Below are 18,953 nucleotides of genomic sequence, written 5' to 3'. Positions count from 1 at the left end.
TAGTGACATTTAGGCAGATCATGAAAAACCTAGGCATATCATGAAACGCCACCATTTCACGATTTGGCTAGTTTAAGCAGATCATGAAATTCCTAGTCATATCATGAAATGCCGCCATATCGTATGTAACACTTCGCCGGCCGCTCCCGCGGCACGCTCGCTTCGCTCGCTTGGCTCGTGCGTAGTGCTCATAATTCATACTAACCACTCTTCGCTACGCTCGTCGTACCTAAATTTTTCTTTTTTTCAGCATATGATTATGTGCCCGGTATAAAGCTAGGAATATCGACGAATGCGTTGCACACACATAATTATAATAATAAATCTTTATTTCGCATAAGTACGAATTCATGCTAAGATGAAAAAAGAAAAATAATAAATTAAAAGTAAAATACTAATGCAAAAAAGGAGTCCACTCAGCACCTTGTCGGGTCACTAAAGGTGGCTCGACGCTGATATTACGTGGATCCAGGTTGGCATCCGATTCAGAACTACGCGACACACCACACAGTCCAAATATAACAACCATATATTATATTATTATCTGTTTCTCTTGTTAACTGTAAATTTCATGTTCTATGTACAATAAAGAGATTTAGATAATACATAAAACAATTCGCACCCACACAAAATTATTGCAGCCTGGCAACCTTGGGACATAAACCGCAACACAGTAACTCCAACCTACAACAGAACCCCCTCCCTACCCTCAGGTACAACCACATCACATCTTACACAAAAGTGCTTATGTTGAGGTTGAGCTGATCTGTAAGTTTAATAAATGATCACGGAGGTCCTTTTTGAATTTACATAGCGATTTCACATATCTTATTGGTGGCGGGATGTTATTCCAGCATTTCGTGGCGGCATATTTAAAGCTACCACGAAATGAAGCGCCCTTGTGTCGCGGAAAAAGAAGGCGGGGGGCTCGCCGCACGGCTCGGTTTGAAAAATTAAGTTTATTAAAAAGATATGAGGGTTGTTCAGTTTTAATTATTCCGAATAAAAGAGTAGCAAGATGCAGCGTTCGACGAGCCTCTATTTTAAGAAGTTTGCCCCTGTTAAGGAAAGGAGTCACGTGAGAGCGATATGGAATATCAAAACAAAATCTGGCACAGGCGTTTTGCAGGCGTTGGATTGTTTTTTTAGTGCGAGACAATAGACAATCATGAAATACTGTATCAGCATAACTGAGTTATGATAAAATAAGCGAGTCACATAATTTAACTCTTAAATCAACACTTAAATAGGCTCTCACTCGATACAACACTTTTAGACGATAATAAGAGTTACGTACAATTTCACAGACATGGTTCTCAAAATGCAATAGCCCGTCAATGAGGACTCCCAGGTTTCTGGCCTCAGCGACACAGCTCAGATAGTCACCTGCTATACATACTCGCGGATTTTGCGCTACAATCGCAGAAATGAGTTGCTTTGAACCCAGCACTAAAAATTTGGACTTTAGCGGGTTCAGGAATAGACTATTTTTTTCCGACCAGCACGCTACCCGACTGAGATCCTGGTTAAGTTTTTCAACAGCTGTATGAACACTATTTGGTTTACAGGTCACATAGATTTGTAAGTCGTAGGCATAGAGATGGCACCTACAGTCCCTAATACTCTCTGATACACATCGTGATATGCCTGGCCAACTTTTAGGCATATCATGAAATGGCGCCATTTCATGATGTGCCTAGGAATTTCATGATCTGGTGGATTTTACGATCGGCCGCCGACATATATTCTCATGTATTTGTAACTTTGGTTTATCTTAGTAAATTAATAAATAAGTCTGAATAGAAAGCTAATGCAAATGAGTACATCTAGAACGTTAATTTTCAAAGCAATTACCTGACGTTGTTTGCAGACAGCACAGTGCTAAACACACGATGTAGAGGCCGCCCCACTGCATATTAGACGAAACATCACCGCACACGCATACCTCTCCGCTTACCTGCAATAAATATTATAACATGTAGACGCTACGCTACTGCCAAGTACTATCATTAGTGGTTTTTTTCTTGAAAATGTAATGCTTGCTGTATTTAAAAGAAATTTCTTCGAAGTCTAGGGAGAATAGAAATTTACTGGCCAAGCGTACTCTATAATATGAGGAAACATCTTAGCTAACTATTATTTGTTAATTCTGGTTAAACGCGTGTAAAATGTGATGCTTCTATTTATAAAACAATCGTGTATAATATTGGGTAAGAGTAAGCGCTCCCAAATCTAATAGCGTTGGAACAAAGGCCAGTGTGAAGTTTATACCGTTGACTCTGATATGATGGTGATGTGCATTTGAACTTTAATTTTGTAAGAGTTTATAGGTTTTTGTTGGAATAATACCTATCAACAGTGGTGTCGTTTTTTGTCCAAAAAAACCCATTTTTAAATTTATTTATGAACGTTATCTTTGTGAGTTATTTAGAACTCGTGAATTTTTCGAAATGGCTGAAATGTTATATTTTTCCCCATGACGCCAATTTGAAAAAAATCCATTAATTGAATCGATAAAATAAATTATGTAGTTATCGACCTTGCTCACGTGGATTCGTGCTGAAATGCGGCCAAACACCATAAATATGAACACTTTTGCCCTTTTTCGCTTACGCCTTGCGCTCGCTTGGTTAATAATAACACATTTCCAGAGTAAGTTTCCACGTCACACAACGCTCACATCTTCATTATTTCTTCTGAATTTTAAAACCGTCTTTATTATGTGTACTTACTTATTTTAAGATTGTGGAGAAAATTCATACGGATATTTAATAAGTACTCATTAACGATTAGATTACCTAAGTAATCTGGACTTAGATAACATAATTTTTACCTCGTAAATTGACAGTGGTAAAATTAATTTTTGTTTCGAAGACAAAATCGCGAGCAACAGCATAAGAGATTTTGAAACCCATAGTCTTCAACTGAACATAATATGGTATAAAATGTATAACCCCCTGATGAGTTTATACAACTTAGATTGCTATCCGTAAGGTGTGTGCTTAATATTTGAAGTGTCTGTAATTGGTTCACGCATAAACTTGAATAAGGTATGACCAAGGATGGACTTGGCTGAAATTAGTTTAGTCTGTTCTAGTGTAGAAAGTTAAGTGCTGTTGAATCATTAAATTGCCTCCGAAAGGGTAACTAATAAATGATAAATTAATAGGGATAATCCTTTCACAACCTTATTATTCAAACTGGAAAAGTTTTCAGCTTAATTTTTAGGGTTCCGTAGTCAACTAGGAACCCTGTTAGTTTCACCATGTCTGTCCGGCTGTCTGTCTGTCTGTCTGTCCGTCCGCGGCTAAGCTCCGGAGACTGTTAGTACTAGAAAGCTGTAATTTGGCATGAATATTATATATATATCTGTCATGCCGAAAAAGTGGTAAAAAAAATGTAATGTCCCATAGACGTAAAGTGGGAATGATTTTTTTCTCACCCAACCCTATAGTGTGAAGTATCGTTGGATAGGTCTTTTAAAACCATTGCAGGGGGGGGGGGGTTGCTGAGACGATTTTTCCTCTCTTCGTCCTTCCCCTCTAAAATCTAAACCGGTGGGTGGAAAAATTTGAAAAAAATCAGGATGATAGTAAGTATTTAAATGACCCGAATAACTCACGTCGAAGTCTTTGAGAAGACGAAGGGCTACGGATTAACCCGAAACATGTCGAGCTAAACTCGATTTAAGACGTGAGTTATCCGGGTCATTATATAAAATATTAGTAGTCTCACGGTAGTTTCATGTTCAAAATGATAGTAAGTATATCAAACTTACAAGAAAAACTATAACGGTTAAGTTTCCTTGAAAAATATAAGTAGTTTAAAAGTAAATAGCATCCTAAGGTATAAAATTTACCTAAACTTGGAATACTCCGTACAGTCACCAGTCACCATTAATATCTGCCACAGTGGAGCGTCCAGAAATATCTGACACGTCCTTCCGGTCCTAGAAATAAAGTCGTATCAGATATTTATGCACGCTTGTTATGTCAGATATTGGTGCTGGTGACTGTACAAAATACGAAATCATTAGAAAAATATTACTTAACTTTTTAGTAATGGCTACGGTACACTATTTTAAGCGTGTCTGACACGCTCTTGGCCGGTTTTTTGTTCTGATCTTAATACCTACTTAAAAATCGTTTACTCGTAACCTTTTACTAATTTATTATACTTATGATTTCAAAATAATTTAACCTCCTGCGACCCATTATACAACAAAATACGACATCAAAATTAAAACTCTCATAGATAAAGTTGAATTTATTTTCTTGTAAATTTGAATAATATAGCGAAAATCACACTTTATTCCTTTTTTAAAAGATATAAGTTCTATTTGCTAACAATATGTAATAGTATTATCACTTTGAACCCCAGGATGATAACCGCTTGATGCTTATGTTATTATAATTATTATTACCTAACCTATTCTATTTTCTGAAGCACAAAACCGAGGTATTGAATCGTGTTACTATGTATTTTGAACGCAATTAACATGCAAACCAGGTGAGAAAATAGAGTAGGTACCTATGTACAAAAGATTTTCTTTAAAATCGAAAACCGAAAAGATTGTCTATATCGTAGTATTAATGATCAAGATTTTAACATGATAAGACAAATAAGTCTGATGTCCCGCTAAGTCGTAATTCACTATTAATAGGTTTCTGCAAAAAAAAAAATTTTTAATAAAAAAAAATTTTGCTGCCTGTACTTGCATTGTCATCTAAACATATTTCAAGTCGGTACAATTAACTATTGAGGAGTTCCCTCCTGCGGAGACGATCCTGGCAGGACCACCAAGATGTCACGGCTCTAGATTATTGTATTGACATTGTCTGTCAAATTATGTATGTCAAATTTAAAGTCAACTGGACCGCTGGAAGTGGGTTAAATTTAACTTCCAAAATTTGACCCAAATAAATAAATAACACAGGACAAGCTAAAGAAAAGCTCGGTGGCGAAACGCTTGCCTTACAGTGATTGCTAGACAACATACGCAGTCACAGAAAACGCTGATTGTGGGCCGCCCGTTGAGCATTATGTAGCCGGAAAGTTACACTTAAATTTCCCATCAGATTGCGACAGAATAGTAAAACTTACCGTCAAATAATACTCCCCTCTATTCTTTCCCACTACTTTTTATAGTGTTATTGCAATTTCACTGGGAAATGTAATCACTAGAATCACGTTATTACTAGAAACACGAATCGTTTCCACAAGACTTGAGACTAATAGCGTCGCCGTCGAACTCGAGCATGGACCCGAAATATCGACGGATGAAGTTATCCATCTTACTGCGCCGAGTCAGTGATTTTCTAAAGACATTTTAGGAAACGCCTCTGATTTTGCAAGTCAAAGATGAAGAAAATTTACTTCGTCATACTATTAGTATTTCATGGCTGGATAGTTTTTTGAATTTAAGTTTTGAAATAAATTGTTTGTCGGTTCAGATAGTAATTACCACATTTTGCACGTCATGTAGGCTATTTAGGTACCAGTTTACATGTGCTTACGAAGCACAGTTATTCTAAGACGTAAATGAAGATTAACATGGCATAATTACTCTGAAGACATAGGTAAAGCAGGTCTAACGTTATTGGGTACCACACAAAGGCGTTAGCTTAGTTCGCAAGTGCTTCAGGCAACTGCGTCAATGTTATAAATGGTTTAGTTTAGTATTTGATTAATGGAAGTGTACACAAGACAGTAAGTTTCAACTTGAATAGACCCTTAATATACCCTTAATTTCAACAGGTAACCAATCTATTGTAGAAATAAAATGCTTCTCTATTTGAATTACAAAGTGACAGATGAAGACAGACAGACAGTGGCAAACAAATATTATGTATGCTAAAGTTTAAGGGCCCTGGTCCACGGCGACTTTTTCGGCGAGTTTGTGTGTGTGCGAGTAAAAAAAAAGGTTTTTTTTGTGGATCTATAAACATGCTTTAAAAAAAGACCAAAATAATTGGCTACACTTGGATACCCCGTAAACAGAAATGATACTCAAATTGACGATGGAGCCAAGCACCAAAAAAGTGCTCAGATTTACCTCAAACCCGGCTATGAAGTAGATAAATTCACCGATTTCGCCGATTCCAATGATGTAGGTATGTGCCGGCAGCCGATCGTAAAATCCGCCAGATCACGAAATTCTTAGGCGTATCATGAAATGGCGCCATTTTGGCCAGGCATATATCACGATGTGCCTGAGGAACAATACGACAGATCGATTAGAGCAACGCATTCGTCGATATTCCTAGCTCTATCAAAAATAATAGTATGAATAGATGGTTAGTATGAATCGTGACCACAACGCATGAGCCGAGCGACCGAAGCGAGCGTCCCGCTGCAGCGACCGGCGAAGTGCCAGAACCAAATTAAGTCGTTAACCTTAGCTATTGTTTGATCAAATTATACCTACTTCAAATTATTCTAAGTGCTGGCTCCATACTAATTTTGCTTGAATTTTTCTAAGGCCTAAATCCGATATGGCGGCGTTTCATGATATGCCTAGAAATTTCACGATCTGACTAAACTGGCCAAATCATGAAATGGCGCCATTTCATGATATGCCTAGGAATTTCGTGATCTGGCGGATTTTACAATCGGGCGTCGACATACCTACATAATAATATACATACAACTCAATAGCGCCAAAAATGGCACTTAAATCAAATAGCCTTTTAACCGTCGATATAAAAAACTACGCAGACGAAGTCACGGGCAAATAAGTCCATGATATGAAATGGTTCGGTACAAAACTATGTCTCGAAGAAAAAGGCACCGACTTGTAAAAGTTTCTGATCCCATCGACAACCTACCCAGATCTTCACGTTGTGAAAAACGAATAAACATAAATTACCTTCAGTCAGCAAAACCCTTTGATAAAAATTGAAGATTAAAGACTATTATTGTGAATATTTGATCACAAAAAGGTAAAACACGCTAAAAGAACGAGCCTGAATATGTCGATGAAATCCCCTTTCAAGAGAGCTTATCAAAACTTGTTACAGGGTAGGACTCCACGAAAAGCTTTTATTCTTATCTTCAAAACGTTTACAAAATATGGTTGAACGGTTTTTTTAGGTAATTGCGCTCTATACAAAGTTTTCGCCTATCAATATTTGTCCTAATTGTCAGCCATTATTTTTTATAACATGAAGATAAATTATTTAATATAAGGTAATGGTTATAGCATTGAAACTCCAAAGAATTGGATATCCTGAGACCGATTTTGTAATTTAATTTCGCGAGATAGCAAATTTCTTCTTGGAGCATCGGAGTGTTAAATTAACAATTCTCTTCTCAGTCAATATTACAAATAACTCGCCTAAATCATATTTACGTAATGTGATGTTTCAGAGCATCCTCAAATTTTTTTTTTATTCGGCGGGATGGCAAACGAGCAAGTGGGTCTCCTGATGGTAAGAGATCACCACCGCCCATAAACATCTGCAACACCAGGGGTATTGCAGATGCGTTGCCAACCTAGAGGCCTAAGTTGGGATACCTCAAGTGCCAGTAATTTCACCGGCTGTCTTACTCTCCACACCGAAACACAACAGTGCAAGCACTGCTGCTTGACGGTTGGATTAGCGAGCAAGATGGTGGTAGCAATCCGGGCGAACCTTGTCCACCTGCATATTCTAATAATATTTCATAATTTATTAACTTGAAATATCTACGTATACTTGTCATTCAATTATTATTTAGTAGGTACCTAGGTACGTATGAGGCTACAGTAATTTGACCAAAAAATTAACTTAAGTGAATTTTCACTTACACCGTCTAAGAGGGTTAAAAAGGGGGCAAAGGGTTGTATGGAAGTTTTGTAATTTTGAAACAAGGAATATGTAACTTAATACATATATTTCATTAAATCTATACGTGTTGTATAATAAGATAAGCCGTAGGTGTAACTGATTGAAAAACTGACTGACTGATGGCTCAAATGCCTTGGTCCTAGGAGGGTGAAAGCTGAAGTTGCCCTTAGGATGTAGAAAAGTTAAGACGGATTTATTGGAATTTCAATGGGATAAGGAATAAAGAGTTTTAATATAGTACATTGACTTAGAGACCTTATCTCCGGTACTATAATTACTGGAGTCCTCAGAATTCAGTATTTATTTATTGCAACACCTCCAACTTGACATGCGTTATAGCAGGTTAAACCTCCGTTGATGTTTGTAGCAAAAACTTTATTTACTGAAGGAAATCAAAAAGCTTTAAGTACCACAAATTGAAATTATGCGAGGTTAGAGTCGCGGGCAAAAGCTAGTAAAAATAAAAAAAAACGAATGAAAATTTTCTACGTTGTTTTAAGTTAAAGAGATTTTTTGATGCTCAAATCACGTCAGCAATTAGTAGGAATTGTTTTGTCTGCCAATGTTTTTTAAACATATAGAGCTTTACTCTATTTATATAACAAATAATTAAACAAACTAAAATTTTACAAATCAAAATTACGAATAAAAAATACCCTGGAGATCGCCCACTTGGGGCATCGTCTTTTGTCTTTGCTTTACTCTATTTAAATTAGTCTAAAATTCAAATGTAAGCCGCCTATTTACGTATACGACCACAGACGCACTTAAATTCAGCGAATCAGTATCGCAAAACCTTTGAAGTTAGAGCAAATTTGACTGTCTGAAGTTAAATACAAAACAATCCTTGTTCTAATTTTGAACGGGTCCATATTGACTCTCATAAAATTCTTATTCCTATTTTTTTTTTCTACCGATTTATATTCATAATAATCACTCTTCATAATTTTTTTCCTCATACTTTTTTTGTTCATAATTTTTTATTACTAACATCGGAACTCATATACGTTAGCCTATCCAATTTATTAAAAGTGTAAACAAACCGATTTCATCAAAGTTCTTGTATAAACACCCACTGGATTGAATCAATAACATATTTATCTATAATTCGTGTATTTTATCTATAATTTATGTCTAATTAAGATTGGCTTTTGGAATCTTTTTTTACTTTTTATTTCAATTCCAAATTTTTGTTACTTTTACGGTCATCCCGTTAAACCCATATAGAAAATACAAACTGAAATATAGATGCACAGAAAAACCAGAAAAATAAGACCAGCGCTGGGAATCAAACCCAGATCCTCAGCATTCCGTGCCACGTGCTATACCGCTTCACCACAGCTGGACAACGGTACAGACACGAATTTCTCCTATGCACCACATATCTCAGCCTGTATGTTTCTTATATTATCTTTTTGTATTTTTTAAAAAGATTCCAAATACCAATCTTAATTTGATTGCTTAATAACGATATCTCTTGTCCGGGTGAGCGGTTAGTTCCAATGGAGTGCTGAAAGTTTCTCGACGAAGGCTACAGCATAGATGTCGCTAGTGTCGCTGCTTAAGTGACTAAATAAGAAACAAACAGGCTGAGATCGTGTCAGTACTTGCCTGCCACGGAATGCCACGTGCTGTACCGCTACACCACCGCTGGACAACGGTACAGACACGAATTTCTCATATGCACCACATTACTCAGCCGACGCTAGTATTATGGTGTAGCGGTATAGCACGTGGCACGGAATGCCGAGGACCTGTGTTCGATTCTCAGCGCGGGTCTTATTTTTCTGGTTTTTCTGTGCATCTATATTTCAGTTTGTATTTTCGATAGATGTCTAATCCCTTTTTAAGCAAAATTCACTTGATTTCAATATTTATTTTTTATTTGAAAAATCTTCGTCAAAATCTGACATTATTTCTTAATTGAAACATATGTGTAATCTGTAGTAGCATAGACTACCGTAGATTTTATTAAAAAAAATGATTTTGATTTTAAAAATCGAATAATGCGCGAATGAATAAGCGATTTTTATTTGCTTTCCTTAAAATTAAATTAAAAGTAGTCTTTGGAATGAAATCAAGACAAGTATTGTTAATAATAAAATAGACAAAAATGCATTGATCTATTCAATTAATAAATAATCGAATTACTGAATGATTAACTATTTTGCAATTAAAAGGTTCTAGGTTTTCACATCGCTAAATGTCTATGGTCGGGTTAATGGCGTCTTTGTTTACGCTTGTCAGAAATTGGATTGGAATACAATATAGCAGACAGTGTTCATTTTGTTTTTACTCATAATGTCATTACTAAAACAAAATACATCTCAACTCATAATTTTCAGAAAATTTTGCTTCATAACAGACGAATATCATAATTTTCTTTTCAATAATGGCATTAATAAAAAAAACATTTGAACTCATAATATTGTTTTCACAACGGTAACTACCTATTAAAAATAAGATTTACTTATTATTTATATTATATTAGTATTCGTTGAAAATAAGTTCGGTCCTGGCGCTTCGTCAGCCGATGCCGCGGCAGCGGCACGCTCGCTTCGCTCGCTCGGCTCACGCGTTGTAGGGTCACAGTTCTACCTAACACTCCTCCTCGCTTCGCTCGTCGTCGTACCTAACGGAGTCCTTCCTTAAATACATCATTTTGCACCACTGCGCGTCAATAATGCGGGTAAATAACACTAATGTTTAAGAAATATATGACAACAAATATTAGTATTAACAAAGTTATGAATATTGGCGTTATGAATTAGATTGATTAGGAATTTCAATCGTTAGTATAAGAAAAAATATGAAAACCAATATTAGTATAAACAAGGTTTATGATTAGTGATATTATGAATTCTGATGAATATAGGTTTCGATCGTTAGTATTAAAAAAATATCTTAATAATGGTTTGAGAAACATTTTCAGACTTCCGATAATAGGACTTAAAAAATCATGTGAAACAATGCGCGCCCAATTTGAACCAGTAATGTCAGGCTTGATTTTAGGGTTACATCAAGTCTGTATTTAAATAACGAAGGTTAAATTAATAATACCTCGTGACATTAATTAAACGCGCTTGTACAGATTAAGAGAGGCGTAAAGTATAAGGCGTATTAATTAATAGTTAATCAGTTAATGACGACTTAACTAATAGGAACCAATAATGTAACGTGGAAACTAAAAAATGAGCTTAATTATCTTCGAAACGTGAAATAACTTTATTAAATTTTTATGAAAAATTTGCGTTCCATTCAATCTTTTTCATAGGCATCCTATCAATATAAGTAATTAGGGCTGCGCTGAAACGCTATTTACGTCCATGTAAGCCGAAAAATTGTAAGAATTGAACTTAAAACTGAGGTGTTATTCTATGAACACTTGGAAATTATTAGTTATATCGTGTTAAGTATGTATTATTTATTAAAGATGTTTCTTAGATAACATATGTAACATATTTTGTAAATTGCACTTAATAGTCGTTTCCCAAATTTATGTATCCACTTTTCCATACTAGTCAACCCTTAACCCCCTACGTGCGGTCTCTCAGACCTTAGCAGATTTAAAAATGATAATATTTCGATGCAATCGCGGCGCCCAAACTTCTAATGACCTTGTACCTTTTCCAGGGGGCCATGTGGTTGACACGTTTGGACGTGTATTTTTTTTAAATTTACTTTTGAATTGTTATTGTCACGGTCATAATATTCATGCGACTCCAATCTCTTTACCTAATTTGTAATTGTCTTCTGGAACCGTAAGGTAATTGTATCCTAAAGTTAGAATAAACATTAACAGCAATTGACATAAATAGTCTTAATTTAAGCTACTAAAATTGTAAGAAAGCATGTAAAGAAAGTCATATTCATATTACCAAAAGTCTACTCCTAATGTAACTCAATGTGAATTGTTTACTCAAATCGTTCAGTCATTCATTTGTACGAAATTGATTAATAAGAACTTAAATGTCCCAATCCCGACACCCCCCCAATCCTTGACATTTCAGCCGTTTTTTTGAAAAAATAAGAGAACGAAATTGATATAACGCTGGAACCGTGTTTAATATACTACTAGTACCATATATGATTCCCATGTCAAAGTATTAATTCAGTCAATCAATACTTTTTAAAATTGACGTCAGTCTTTACTAACATGTGCTTCAGAGTGAAAGTGTGCTACTTTTCTTACGTGCTTGATTAAGGACTTCTTGCAGTTTTTGTGGATTTATTCACTGAAATACTGTTTCAGTTGGTTAGTTTGAACTAAAAGCAGTTGCTAAATGTACTAATTATTTATTTTGTGTATTTTAATGGATAAATCTCCTTTTATGTACTATTTAATAGGCATGTCAAGCACTGGTACAAAATTTCTTGAATTCCCAGTGGTTGACACCTACGTCAAGCACTTCTTCGATCGATTTTTTTATGAATCTTAATTTCAACCTTATCGCAAGGTAGAAGATAACAAGTTAAGCATTTATCTGCAATCAAGACATTTCTAACGGTCGTTTGAGTAGTCTTTGACATGGGTGTCAAAGACTCTTTTACTATAGGGGGACCCAGTGTTTGACAGGTATGTATTTAGGTGTCAAATAGTAGGCCATAACTGGTGTCAACGATTGGTTACAGATATATAAAAATAAATAAATAACTAAATTTATATTATTATTATTATCATTTTATTAATAAAATAAAATGATGAATTTATCTCATTACGATATGTTTTAGTTATCCTTTAAGTGGATAATAGGAGTATTATATTAGATATCAACTATTATAATTGTTTATAATAAGTACTGAAATGTTCTTGCGAGGTAAATTGTATATTTAAATGTTACTTGTCATATAGTTGATGATGATGATGATGACTTCAAGTGCTGCTAACTAATTTCACTCTTTTATTATCTACGTCACGCCTCGTTTGTTTTAATCGTGTACCAATAGCAATTAATACTGTTTCCGTCAATTATTGAACTCTTTGAAAAACCTTAAGCACAAATACGATACCAATTTTTAAAGCAAAAACTATGAATAGCTTTTGAATTTGCATTCATCACTTTTAGCTATAAATGGGAATGCTTCGCGTTGCTACCAATTTTGCAGTAATTAGCAACGACACATTCATCAGTCATTTACATATTGTTATGGAGTACCTATTAATTCAGTAGAAGGCTTGAGCTGAGCTGGTTCGATGTTCAAAAATGCTTGTATAAAACTATAAGTGTCCCGCCCCGGCTTTGCACGGGTACTATTTTCAAAAAGTTCTCTATCAAAGGCACTTCACATTTCGACGGCCCCTACGTAGGCAAATGATCGAAACTGGTACAAAGCTTGTAAATGTGTTAATAACCCAATAAAAACCGATTACGCTAATAATAAAAAAACTTCAGTTTTGACTTTCGATGATTTACGTAGGGTATCAAAAACTATACCCATCTTAATACCCTTCCGTGAAAAATTATCTAACTGACGGTAAACATCGCATTCTAATCCGTCGTTTAGTTTAAAAGATCTAAGCGTACCTACCACGTTCTCGTATTTACCTACAGACGACGGACAGTGACTTTATTTTGTACTATCACAGAATAAGTAATAGTAAAAGTAGTACTATGTAAGTATACATAATTATAACTTGATTGACTCAGATAACGCATAGCCTAAAAGTTTAGCTAGTGACTTGAAATTTTTCAGACATATTTCTTGAGGATTGTAGAGATAGTAGAAGGGATTTTGGAAATTACCACGTTATTGGGAGCTAGCCTATTTTATTTTTCGATCTAGGCCAAGCCACGAGTATGAACTAATTTAACACGTTGGCTGGCGTGAGCATCAGTGGGATCACCGTAATCTTCTCTCTGTGGCCATGAACATCACCGATGGGGTCAAAAAATATTATACTATATAAATATACAATATTCCCAAACTAAGTAAAGCTTGTACTATGGGCACTAGGCAATGGATAAACATACTTATATAGATAAATACATACTCAGATACATATTAAAGTTCAAAAAAGAATTAGAAGAAAATTCTTCGTTAAACTTTTTGGATTTGACAATTACAAGGATTAATAAACCAATTCAAAATTTACCGTAAGCCCACTTACACAGATGCCGTAATACCAGCATCATCTAAGGTTAATATTATTATTATTTTGTAGTTTCCAAACTTTCTATGACTTAAGTTGTTTATAATTAAATGATTATTTATTGACTATTTCCCATATTTTACGCGGGTTTCTAAAATTATTGCAAATTTCATTTTTAAATGTTTAAAATATATTTGTTAGTTTTATTTCTATATTTATTGTACAATAAACGTTTCAAGATTAAATGATTTGTTTCAGAAATACTTAATTAGGATCAGTTGATCTATCAGTCTAAAAATTCTGCCCCTTACAGATAAGTTAGAGGGCACGAGTTGGAATCTACTTGTGGAATCATTTTTTGATATACCCGTACGTAGGATGACACTGGAGACATTGTAGAATTCATGTGTTATTTCAGCTACTTTTCTACTGGTACTGCTTTCTATTATTTTTAGGGTTCCGGAGCCAAAATGGCAAAAAACGTCTGTCTGTCTATCTGTCTGTCCGTCCGCGGCTTTGCTCAGGGTCTATCAATGATAGAAAGCTGTTATTTTGCACGGATATATATATAGCCGACAAAATGGTACAATAGAAATTCGAAAAATTTTAATTAAGGGTTTGCTAAAACGATTTTTAGATTCAGTGATGTGTTTGCAAGGTATTCAACTTTAAAGTGCAAATTTTCATTAAAACAGAGCGTCCCCTCTAAAATCTAAACCGGTGAATGGAAAAATTTGAAAAAAAATCAGGATGGTAGTAAGTATATCAAAACTTACAAGAAAAACTATAACGGTTAAGTTTTCTTAAGAATTATTAGTAGTTTAAGAGTAAATAGCAGCCTAAGGTATAAAATATAGCTAAACTTGGAATATTCCGTAAAAAATACGAAATCCTTAGAAAAATATTACTTAATTTTTTCGTAATGGCTACGGAACCCTATTTCGGGCCCGTCCGACACGCTCTTGGCCGGTTTTCTATCTGTTGCCTTTACAATGGTGTGTATTCCGATAAGGGAAAAAATCCCATTTATAAATCGAACTCATAATTTTCAATCAATAAACGTTTCTTAATTATTCACATAAATTAGCATTTAATTTTAAAATTAAACTGCATATCGATCATTGATCGTTTCGACAGTACAGCAAACCGTGCCAATTTACTAGCAACAAAAATGTTTGCGAGTCCTAGCGAGTTGACTACATAACACCTATCTAAAACCATCACAGCAAAACAAACGCATTACAGAAAGCTGCATCAAAAACGACAAAAATTTTTTTTTTTTTACTGTAGCGCCCCCTGTGGGTATAATATCATGACACCTATTTAAGAACCTCTAATCCCACTAATATTATAAATGTGAAAGTTTGTAAGTATGTTTGTTTGTTACTGCATCACATCTAAACCGCTGAACCAATTTAGATAAATTCGGTAAACAGATAGTTCGAGTCCCGGGGAAGGACATAGGATAGATTTTATCCCGAAAAATTGCATAGTTCCCGCGGGATAGCCATAACCGAATTCTACGCGGACGGAGTCGCGGGTAACGGCTATTAATTATAATAAAAACCATATCAATAACAGTCAAACCATTCTGAAGATAAATGTATACATTCAATGGTCATTTTACGAGTGAAAAGTGATTACTGTAGCGCTCCCTAGCGGATAAACGCCATAAAACCTATCTAAAAACTACCCCCAATAAACTAAAAACTCTTACAGAAAACCACATCTAAATCGGTATAACTGTTCTGGAGATAAAAATTAACATTCGTTTGTGCACAATAGTTATTTATGCAACTGTATCGTAATAGGGGTCCTTAAAACACGAGTGTGGTTTTATGAAACGAGGCGTAGCCTAGTTTCATAACTGGGTTACATGAGTGTTTTCCATGGTTTATTATGGTTTATGGATTATCTATGGTTTTTGAACGCATAATGGAGGATTTACTATATGGGTGTAGATAAAAGTAGATTGATAACAGGGGTTGTAATTGATCATTTACACTTGAGTTAAACACTACTTTTCATCACAAATGAGAGGAAATAAAGAAAACCGTTATAAATATGTACGCAATTTGTAACAGAGAAGAAGAAAATTTATCGCGCCAAACAGTATTTTTTTTAATGGCCTTGCGCTCTTTGGCTTTGGCACATTCAGCCAGCACTGGCCAGCAGCATTATGCCAGCGTGGAGTAAGTATTACGCATCACAAACTCCTTGTTTACCAGTTCGTGAATACAAAGGAGCACCATTCGATTTTTAAATTTACTTACATCCCTAAAGATGTAAATCGAATTTACAACACGGATTTCAAGTTAAATGCAACCTACTTTCAGAGCTTAAGTAATGAAAACTAAATTAACCTCTTATGCTAAATGCATATTACCTTCTCCTTTTCATTGTGGTTCGTGGATATTAATATATACTTACAGGGTGTTAGAAATGCAAATAAAAATGATTATAATTATAATTACAAAAATTATGACCATTATTTATATTATAAAAAATATATACCTACAAAATGCCTGTACTTAAAATAGGCAATTCCTCTTATTTCTCGTCTAAACATGCATGGGTTAAGTTATTGTTTCTCGTTCATATACCGTGGCCTGTAGATACCTACTGTATCTCTATATAAGAGCTGGCAGTGGAATCAAAGTAGATAAGGCTACAGTTACCGACTTTCATCAACTCAAGCGTCAAGAAACAGATAATAGCACACTATCATAAAGTGGGAATAAAGTTTCTCTGTGAATAGTTGTCAGAATTTTGGTTCAACTCGTCGCGGGTGTAGTTGTGGGATTCTGCGACTTTTGTCATACATACATTAGTACCATATCTATTTCAAAATCAAAATCGTTCTTAAATTGAGTAGGTAATCAAGCGCAGGGTTGTGGGTATGTGTGATATTTGAAAAGTTACCATGAGCTTTTACGATGAAGGAATCATCGTGAGGAAACCTGCACACATCTGCGAAGAAATTTACTGGTGCGTGTGACTTTTCAATCGGTACTGGGCTCGCGTGGCGTGAGAACAACGGCCCGAGCCCTCTTATTTAAAGAGGAGGCCTGTGCTCTGCAGTGTCATGGACTACGTCATAAGTCTTAGACGGAAATGGATTGAATACAGAGAAATAAAATATTCGCATTCGAATCTATTATAACTGACCGTAGGAACACGGCAAATTGATATCCTTTACCTTTTTTGAATGCGTACAAAAAGAAAAAGGTACTTACATTCAAGCACTTTAGTAAAGAACTATAGTCATAAATGTTGTAAATGTGTACCTTTTAAACTGTACTGACTCGATAGTCTCTGAAAGGAAACTAGGCTATGCTAAGTCCTGCCGGTCAAAATATTGCCTCAAGTATTGTACAGGGCGTCTTTCTGAAGAGTATTATCTTGCAAGCCAACATTTAGGTCGTGGTCGAATTCTAGGAATTGTGGCTCCGTGCCGATTGACTATGTAGGGTAAATATAGTTCAGTAAGTAATGAATTTAGTCTATATCAAACGTTGGAAACGTATGTTTAGATAATTAATAAAATAAACAATAATCGTTCAACAACTCCCTGGATTTACATTATAGTAAAATAAAGTCTAGCTAATGAAAGATGAATTAATACGAATACTTTTGAGAAAAAGTGAATCTTAGGAACCATAATTGTATTGACCAGTTCTGAAATGGACATTAGTATCAAAATATTTTACCATGCCTATTTAACCTACAAATTCGGTGGCGCATCTAAACGCTCTTTTTTCTGTTTCAACAAGGCTTCCCTCTCTGCTTGTTTTTGTTTGAATTTGCTTATCGTGATAAAAATAATTTGTGCACACCACTTTTTAATCTTTTTCACCCATGTTTCGGCAGTAAATTTCCAAAAAACTCTATGTTAACACACGAAGGTATTACATTCAACAAATCACAGAATAGCTAATAGTACAAGCTCAAGTGTCTGTTTACTTATACTCTTTGGTCTGTTTGCCCATGACATTTGAATAATGTTGCCACTCAAATTATAGCTGGGTTCATCTTTCATTAGCCAAACTATAGTTTGTCGGCAGGTTTATGTTATAAAAAGAAAAAGCTTCAGTTAGAATTGTATATGGTTGTTTTTTGTACTATTTTAAATGATTAAATCAATAACCATTACCACATCAACCGGCATTTATTCTACCACTAGCCTTTAAGCGCAGCTTTGCTCGCATAAACAAATGGAGGTCTAGCAGGCGAATGGAAATTGCACGCTTTTAAAAGAAAAGAAAGGGAGATAAAATATTTATTGCTCATAAAAAAACATACATATAAGTGAGAAGGTACATGCTCAGCTACATGTGGCAAAAGGCTCAGGCTCAACATTTTATTAAATTCCCAAAAATTAAGTAGGTACATCGTGGTGTTTATTTACATACCTACGTTTTATGACGAACACCAGAGTACAATTTCATGTTTCTAGACTTAGTGAATAGTTGATTTTGGAATTTTAAATGGATCGCGTTGGAATATATTGGTATAAAATCAGTTGATTGTTGTTACCCGTGTGGCGTCGGGTTAGAATTACACCTCTCCATTTCTTCCGTGGATGCCGTAAGAGGCGACTGAGGATATAGGTTAAGGTACTGTAGTACTGTAGGTACTGTAGGCGACAGGCTAGTACCGTTATTGTCAAACTTAAAACCTAAAATTGCTAAAAGTGGCTCCGAAGCGGTAACGTTTCGTGTAGTGCCTACCCTATTTGGGAATACAGGCGTGATGTTTGTGTGTGTGTGTGTGTGTGTGTAAAATCAGTTGATGCGTTATTGCTGACGTATTTATATATTATTAAAATCATTCAAATTAGTCGAGCTACTTTAGCATGTAGTAACAAACACAAAAACATACTCACAAACTTTTAGTCTGCGGTTCCACTGAGGCGGAGACGAGCGGAGCGGATAGGGGACGTGTAGGGATTGATATTCGTATTAGTTGAATCTTCATCTCGTCTCCGCCTCAGTATCACCAGATGAGTAGGGATTGGTCGATCCGTACACGTT

General features: G+C 35.3%; 1 protein-coding gene across 2 annotated transcripts in view; it reads right to left on the bottom strand.

Annotated features, from left to right (window-relative positions):
- The window catches only part of dpr18 (defective proboscis extension response 18), a 37,389-nt gene that overhangs the window by 17,284 nt on the left and 1,152 nt on the right, over positions 1–18,953 (bottom strand). For both annotated transcript variants that reach the window (XM_074104045.1, XM_074104046.1), the window contains exon 2: positions 1,855–1,957. In XM_074104045.1, coding sequence (XP_073960146.1) covers positions 1,855–1,915 — 61 coding nt within the window. In that variant the 5' untranslated portion in view covers positions 1,916–1,957. The remainder of the gene's footprint in view (positions 1–1,854; positions 1,958–18,953) is intronic.

Source organism: Choristoneura fumiferana, chromosome 21 (genome assembly GCF_025370935.1).
Source record: "Choristoneura fumiferana chromosome 21, NRCan_CFum_1, whole genome shotgun sequence".
NCBI lineage: Eukaryota > Metazoa > Arthropoda > Insecta > Lepidoptera > Tortricidae > Choristoneura > Choristoneura fumiferana.
The sequence above is the reverse complement of the archived record's forward strand: the minus strand, read 5'-3'. Positions and strand labels throughout refer to the sequence as shown.